We start from the raw sequence: 8750 nt of genomic DNA, 5'->3' as shown, positions 1-8750 counted from the left end.
AAACTTCCGACTTCAACTGTATGCTGGTGTCATGACGTTGGCCTGGGGGTAGGTTTATGACAGTCATAAATACCTCTTTCCCCCTTTTTCCTCTCTCTACCCTACTGATGTTACATTTGCAAAACCCTTGGTTAACAGAGATTCTGGGAACATCAGAAGGTGGGGGGAAATAAACAATATTCTGGTAATCCGACCAATTGAACATATGCGGTGGTACTTAATGAATATGACGTCAGTTCGGTTGTCATCTGAGACATTCTCATCAATGATAAGATGACATAAACTCTATAGTTGAAAGTGTACACATCAGAGTTATCGGATTCACATGGAATTGTTCAATTTAAATGTTTGAATATGAAATATTAAGAGTAAGAGTGTCCGTGATTGAGTCGTGGAATGAAGAATGAACTTGTCAAGCATTGAGCTGAAGTTAATAAGTTTAATTACTGCAAGAGGTAGGCTAGGTGTTCCAACCATCACACACACATTAAATAATAATCTCTAATAATACACAATTATATCATGGACAATTTGATTTTAAAACACAGGTTTTTCCCCACTGTATTGTGCGGCTCTCTGGGGCCAGCTTGACAGTGAAAAATTTGGGGGAACTTTGTGCCGGCCTGCAGGCAAACAACTTCTGCGGGGGGAGGGCCAGGGAAGTTGCCTCTCGTTATTACAAAATGGATTGTGCAGAATATCTTACCTGGGCAAGATAGATAGAGTGAAAGTATGAGAATGAGGCACCTGTGTGTGTGTGTGTGTGTGTGTGTGTGTGTGTGTGTGTGTGTGTGTGTGTGTGTGTGTGTGTGTGTGTGTGTGTGTGTGTGTGTGTGTGTGTGTGTGTGTGTGTGTGTGTGTGTGTGTGAGAGAGATATGAGAGAAACTTCCTTTCATAGTATGTGCTGCAAGTAAAAATATAATTATTCACTCACTCCAGAGGCTAAGCAGGACTTGAAGTCATATATAACACATGTGAGAGACACCATTGCTGACCCAGAGAAGGTTAAAGGAAAACTCAACAAGGAGGATAAGGTAACACAAATACATCAACTCTAAACTACTATACTCCAAGTAGATACGTCACACTCTTTTTTTGTTTCTTACACCTACTAAAATGAAGTCATTGTTTTCTCGCTTCTTAGAACATATGTACGAACACCTGCTCAGCGAAGTTGGATTGGATCCAGAATACCAAGAACTCATCTATCCCAGACTTAATTGGCAATGTCTTCAGGACATTATTATACCCATTCTGTCCGAGCTCACGACTCAACGTGAGAAAGACTATTGAGAATGCCAAGGTAACCGGTCTAAATAACTACCGACACGTACAGTTCTGTCTGTACTAGGTCTGAAGTTCAAATGTATGCAGATGATACAGTGATATATGTGCATGCAAAGAGCAAACAAGCTGCACAAGAACTCACTACTGTAATGGTCCAGGTTACAAAGTGGCTCAGTGACTCGTGTTTGCATCTCAATGTGAAAAAAACTGTTTGCATGTTCTTCACAAAGAGGGCAACAGATGCTGCTGAGCCAGATGTCTATGTGTCAGGGGAGAAGCTCCAGGTGGTATCTGATTTTAAGTACCTTGGCATCATACTTGATTCCAACCTCTCTTTTAAAAAGCATGTGAAAAAGGTCATTCAAAATACCAAATTCAACCTAGCTAATTTCCGATTTATACGAAATTGTTTGACTACAGATGTAGCAAAACTGTACTTCAAATCTATGATACTGCCCCACTTAACATACTGCTTGACTAGTTGGGTCCAAACTTGTTGTACAACCTTAAAACCTATTCAGTCTGTCTACAAACAGGCTCTCAAAGTGCTTGATAGGAAGCCCAATTGCCATCATCACTGTTACATCCTCAGAAAGCATGAGCTCCTGAGTTGGGAAAATCTTGTGCAATACACAGACGCATTGGATCCTAAATGGCCTGGCTCCCTCTCCACTCAGTATTTTTGTTAAACAGAAAAGATATGGCAGCAGATCCACAAGGTCTGCCATGAGAGGTGACTGTATAGTTCCATTAAGGAAAAGCACCTTAAGTAAATCTGCTTTCTCTGTGAGCACTTCCCATGTCTGGAATACACTGCCATCAGACACACATAACTGCACCACATATCACGCTTTCACAAAATGCATGAAGACATGGCTAAAGGTCAATCAGATTTATGAACATAATCCCTAGCTGTGTATTGCCACTTTCCGTGGTGTCTGTTGTCTGTATCTTGTGAGGTGTGGAAACACTTTGTTGCTTTTATGAATTTTGTCTTGCTGCTTTTTGTTCTATGTTGCAGTCTGTATGCTACGTCTTGCTTGTCCAATGTTGCTCTGTCTGTATGCTATGTCTTGCTTGTCCTACATTGCTCTGTGTGTGCTCACTGCTCAATGATTGTCTATATTGTAATTGTTTTTAATAACCTGCCCAGGGACTGCGGTTGGAAGTTGGCCGGCTGGCTAAAACCGGCACTTTTACTGAAACGTTGAATAATGTGCACTGTCCCTGTAAAAATAAAATAAACTCAACCCAACATAGCACTCACATCTGTAGCCATGAAATGCTTTGAAACACTGGTCATGGCTCACATCTACACGATCATCCCAGAAACCCTGGACCCACTCCAATTCACATACCGCCCCAACAAATCCACAGATGAGGCAATCTCTATTGCACTCTTTCACACCTGGACAAAAGGAACACCTATGTGAGAATGCTGTTCATTGACTACAGCTCAGCGTTCAACACCATAGTGCCCTCCAAGCTCATCACTAAGCTAAGGCCCCTCAGGGGTGCGTGCTCAGTCCCCTCCTGTACTCCCTGTTCACCCACGACTGTGTGGCCCCACACGACTCCAACACTATCATTAAGTTTACCGACGACACGACAGTGGTAGGCCTGATCACCGACAATGAAGAGACAGCCTATAGGGAAGAGGTCAGAGACCTCTCTCAACGTGGAAAGGCAAATGAGATAATCTTGGACTACATGAAACACAGGGCTGAACCTGTCCTCATTCACATCGATGAAGCTGTAGCGGGTTGAGAGCTTCAATTTCCTCAGTGTCCACATCACTTAGGACCTATTATGGTCCAAACACATCAACACAGTCGTGAAGAGGGCACAACTAATGCCTCTTCCCTTCAGGAGGCTGAAAATATGTGTCATGGGGGCTCAGATCCTCAAAAAGTTCTACAGCTGCACCATTGATAGCAACTTGACTGGCTTTATCGTTGCTTGGTATGGCAACTGCTCTGCATCCGCCGCAAGGCACTACAGAGGGTACTGCGTATGGCCCAGTACATCACTGGCTTCGAACTCACACACCTGCATTGACTCCACACACACATAGACACATTTTCACACTCTTTACCTACACTGCTGCTACTGTTTATAATATATCCTGATTGCCTAGTCAATTTTAACCCTACCTACATACGCACTATTACCTCAATTACCTCAACTACCTTGTAGCCCTGCACATTGACTCAGTATCAGTACTTCTTGCATAAGCCTCATTATTTTATTGTTTACTAGTTCCTTTTTTATTGAGTAAATATTTGCCTTAGTTTTTAACTCTGCATTGTTGGGAATAGGCTCGTAAGTAAGCATTTCACGGTGAAGTCTACAACTGTTGTATTCGGCGCATGTGACCAATACAATTTGATTTGATTTGAGTATGATCGTAATTCAAGTCTACCTCTTGTTTCTTTTCTTGCAAAGGTCATTTTACTTTGTCCTTTTATCTACACGAGAAACACTAATTTCACGCCACTTCGATACAAGCTACGACTGGAAGTGAATTTTTCGTAGCAGATCAGGAGAGTTTACGCAGCAGGTTAGAAGAATTAACGTAGCAGTTTAGAATAATTCACGTAACAGGTTAGAATAATTAACGTAGCAGGTTAGGACAATTAACGTAGCAGGTTAGGAGAAGGTTAAGGTTAGGAAAAAAGTTAGGACAAATGTTCTCCTAACCTGCTACGAAAATTATTTCTGGTCGTAGCTGTATTGAAGTGGTGTGAAAAGAGTGTGCCCCTTATCTACACAGCCCATTATGCATAATCACTGACTGAATATCTGTTGCATGAGAGTGATTCATTGCTATTTCTATTTGCAGCTGAAGCCACAGCTAAAGAAAGCAAAAACTGTAGATAGAGAATGTGTCACAATCAAATATGCTCACAAATAGTCCAGAGAAGGTCTAAAACTGTTAAACTGACCAAAGTGGAATTTGTCCATCATTGCATGTACAATCAAAATCTTTTAAATAATAAAACATCAGAACCACCATCGTGTATTATGTGTGCATTGTCTTTGCAAGTTAGCAGATGATGGAAATTAATATGACTGGGTTGATGACTGGATTTAGTGTTTTAAGATTTAATTATCAACAGACTGAGAACTATACTTACCACAGGGTGGAGACATAATACAAAGTTCTATATTATGAGAAGCCCGAGTCTTCATGAGAGAGAAAATCACTTTGTATTTCAAGACATGCTGAAAGGTAGTATTTATGTAATGTATTGACAAATTATAAAACTAGCAATAACATCATTATGAGGTATAGTAGTTTCCCTCACTTGAAGAAAACTTAGCGCATTTTAAATGACAATCAAATAAGTTCATTAGGTATGAATTAAATGTATCAAATAGAAAATGAATGTCTGCCCCAATTTTTTAAATATTACTTAAAAAATATATTAAATTGCAGTCTACATCAGACATACAGTTGAAGTCAAAAGTTTACATACACTTAGGTTGGAGTCATTAAAACTTGTTTTTCAACGACTCCACACATTTCTTTTTAACAAACTATAGTTTTGGCAAGTGACACAAGTAATTTTTCCAACAATTGTTTACAGACAGATTATTTCACGTATAATTCACTGTATCAAAATTCCAGTTGGTCAGAAGTTTACATACACTAAATTGACTGTGCTTTTAAACAGCTTGGAAAATTCCAGAAAATGATGTCATGGCTTTAGAACCTTCTGATAGGCTAATTGACATCATTTGAGTCAATTGGAGGTGTACCTGTGGATGTATTTCAAGGCCTACCTTCAAACTTAGTGCCTCTTTGCTTGACATCATCGGAAAATCAAAATAACTCAGCCAAGACCTCCGAAAAAATTGTTGACCTCCACAAGTCTGGTTCATCCTTGGGAGCAATTTCCAAACGCCTGAAGGTACCATGTTCATCTGTATAAACAATAGTACGCAAGTATAAACACCATGGAACCATGTAGCTTTCATACCGCTCAGGAAGGAGACGTGTTCTGTTTCCTAGAGATGAACGTACTTTGGTGCGAAAAGTGTAAATCGATCCCAGAACAACAGTAAAGGGTCGTGAAGATGCTGGAGGAAATAGGTACAAAAGTATCTATATCCACAGTAAAATGAGTCCTTTGTCTACATAACCTGAAAGGCTGCTCAGCAAGGAAGAAACCACTACTCCAAAACTGCCATAAAATAGCCAGACTACGGTTTGCAACTGCACATGGGGACAAAGATCATACTTTTTGGAGAAATGTCCTCTGGTCTGATGAAACACAAATAGAACTGTTTGTCCATAATGACCATTGTTATGTTTGGAGGAAAAAGGGTGAGGCTTGCAAACCGAAGAATACCATCCCAACCGTGAAGCACAGGGGTGGCAGCATCATGTTGCTTTGCTGCGGGAGGGACTGGTACACTTCATAAAATGATGGCATCATGAAGTAGGAAAATTGTGGCTATATTGAAGCAACATCTGAAGACATCAGACAAGTTAAAGCTTGGTTGCAAATGGGTCTTCCAAATGGACAATGACCCCAAGCATACTTCCAAAGTTGTGGCAAAATGGCTTAAGGACAACAATGTCAAGGTATTGGAGTGGCCATCACAAAGCCCTGACCTCAATTTGCGAGCAGAACTGAAAAGGTGTGTGTGAGCAAGGAGGCCTACAAACCTAACTCCGTTACACTAGCTGTCAGAAGGAATGGGCCACAATTCACAACTTATTGTGGGAAGGCTACTTGAAACGTTTGACGCAAGTTAAACAATTTAAAGGCAACGCTACCAAATACTAATTGAGTCTATGTGAACGTCTGACCCACTGGGAATGTGATGAAAGCAATTCAATCTGAAAGTTATTCTGACATTTCACATTCTTAAAATAAAGTGGAGATCCTAAATGACCTAAGACAGGGAATTTTTACTAGGATTAAATGTCAGGAATTGTGAAGAACTGAATTTAAACGTATTTGGCTAAGGTGTATGTAAACTTCCGACTTCAACTGTATCTGCGATGTAAATACTATTTAAGCCGGTGCTTAAAATATTTCGAATCATTATAAAATATGTGCATGATACATATAGTAAGTACATCATAGTTGCTTAGGAATTTTTCTTCTAGTTTATGGAATCTGACAGAAGGGCACGGCCCCTTTGAACCCATGCGTAAACGATTCTCTCTGGGATCCGCTGCTCTCTCCTGAATCCCTAGAATCTTGCGCTGGCATGTGATAGAAGTGGAACATTGGTTTGGATTTAAATGTGAAAAGGATTTTTGATCCCCTTGGAAGAGTGAAGAGAAACCCAACCTCGTGAGCGCTGCTTCGAGTATTCAAGAATGGGCGAATAATTTAGGCCATGGCCGCACAAACTTAATATTTAGTTCCCTACACAATTGCTTGGAACAACAGGGGAGCGTACCAGACGTTCGGGACTTTTTCTGCGCGTGGTCCTGTTGGAGCAGCACTCCACCTCTGATCTCTGGGCAGCGACAATGTCAACAGCGTAGCTAGCCATAGCTAAAAAACGATTGATTCTAGACTACACAGACAGCTACCCAGCATTTACAATGTTGATTGCTAGCCCTCAGCAGTCTGGGAGATAAAAAAAAAAAATATGGTAGGGCTTTCGTCTAGCCAGAACGGCTTGTGCCAAACAATGAAATAGCTTGGGCTAGCTAGTAAACGTGAGAGAACTTAGCCGGGTTAAACGTGATTATTTTGTTGTCATAAAGCTAACTTCTCAGCAGGTTATTGCTTCTCTTTGACGATTACTTCGTGGACTTCTCAGTTTTAGACTCTTGTTTCTACCTGGAAGTTGTTGGAAAGGTGATTTCTAGTATGGAGCCCGACTCAGCCATAGGCGACGTGGATTCTCTACATGGGGGGCTGCTTTCCTTGGATCCATTGCTGGACCGAATCCTGGTGGATTCTTTATGCCAGCAACAAGGATGGGTGCGCGTATATGGTGAGATGGACATACATTTTCAAAGATGCTTAGTTAACCAGTGCACTGAGATGAGAGGTGTAATATGCGTTTTGGTTTTGACATCTCAAATCCTATTCCAAAGTTGCCATAACACCAGTGTCGTTGGTTGGAAAAAATGGGACCACTGTAACCAAGTTCTTCCGTCACATAGAAGGGTAACGTTAGGCTACATGGCTTGAGGGAACAAGCCATGTATCCAACCATAGACATCATAGTATTACATAATTGTTTGACCCTATTGCCAACATCACAGTATTTAGAGTGTTTGCCATTGCATTGGTAAATATTTACCATCCAACAGAAGGATATCTAACTAACAACTTTGTTTAATATTTGTGTAGGGTGAGTCATGGAGGGATTGAATTGTGTATTTTGGTGACAAGAACACAGATGTCAAGTTCAGAAGACATGAAAGGCACATTTTCAGAATTCCATGTACATCACATGTCAACACAATGAAATATGGCAACAACCAAAGATATATGAAGGTCATATATTTTTCTTGACATGCCTTCAATTCAGATGACATTATTGGGCTGAGTAGTAGATCATTTTCAATATTTGGCATGCTTAGTTCCCAAGCCCTATCATAGGCTACACATAGACTGAAAGCGCTGTTAATTAAAACACCTCCATATTATCAGGGGGCAGTTTATGCTGCTGCCACCAGTAGTAGTGGGGAATTTAGAGGCTCTCACATTATGTATTTACATGAATATGTCAGATCCTGTTGTTGGGTCTGGATGAGGAGCAGTAGGAATAGACGTGATGGATGGGAGTTTTCCTCTGAAAAAAATGCAATATGGTTGTGACTTGTGATCATATCTTGTGTGGTCGAGGAAGATTAGTAACTGCTTTCAGCTGGTGTTAATTTACTGTCCTCATTAATGATTTAAGATTGCTAAATGGAAATGCTATTTATAGATGGCTTGGCTTTACAGCAAGAGTTTTATGTAAGAATGCTGGCTAAATTTGAACTGATGTGTCTTTGTAGCCTACATCCTGTAGTCATGTTGGCAGGGACTGTTGTCATGGTAGCTCACTTCAATGAATGGAAAGGGATAGCTCAATAATATTGTGCTTAGACAAAATGTCCTTTGCTTTCCACTACTGTTTTTTCTTATTGTATGTGTTAAGATCGGATTGCATTCTGTTTAAATGATGTTTGATGTTTGCAACCATTTTTTTATGTTTGAAATTACTCTAACGCCTACATTGGCTTTGCATTTCCTTGGTCATGTTATAAGCTACCTAGAGTAGCTTTGGGTAATTGAACTCTAAGACTGGATTGATTTCTAGCTATTTTTTTGATCCTCTCTCAAAGATTATTATTGAACCTTCAGAGGAAGGAGTGCTACAATGGAGAACAGAAGCAGAATGATGTTGACAGTGTCTTGTTAATCTGCAATTCTGCTGCCCACTTGCAGAGTAACCGGAAGAGAGCTGTTTTCTTAATAAAAATGGAACATTTTGA

General features: G+C 40.3%; 1 protein-coding gene across 1 annotated transcript in view; it reads left to right on the top strand.

Annotated features, from left to right (window-relative positions):
* The first annotated feature begins 6493 nt into the window (after positions 1-6493).
* The window catches only part of LOC109874610 (ras GTPase-activating protein nGAP), a 92889-nt gene continuing 90632 nt past the window's right edge, over positions 6494-8750 (top strand). Inside the window, exon 1 of the mRNA XM_020466603.2 lies at positions 6494-7255. Coding sequence (XP_020322192.1) covers positions 7129-7255 — 127 coding nt within the window. The 5' untranslated portion in view covers positions 6494-7128. The remainder of the gene's footprint in view (positions 7256-8750) is intronic.

Source organism: Oncorhynchus kisutch, linkage group LG30 (assembly GCF_002021735.2).
Source record: "Oncorhynchus kisutch isolate 150728-3 linkage group LG30, Okis_V2, whole genome shotgun sequence".
NCBI lineage: Eukaryota > Metazoa > Chordata > Actinopteri > Salmoniformes > Salmonidae > Oncorhynchus > Oncorhynchus kisutch.
The sequence above is the reverse complement of the archived record's forward strand: the minus strand, read 5'-3'. Positions and strand labels throughout refer to the sequence as shown.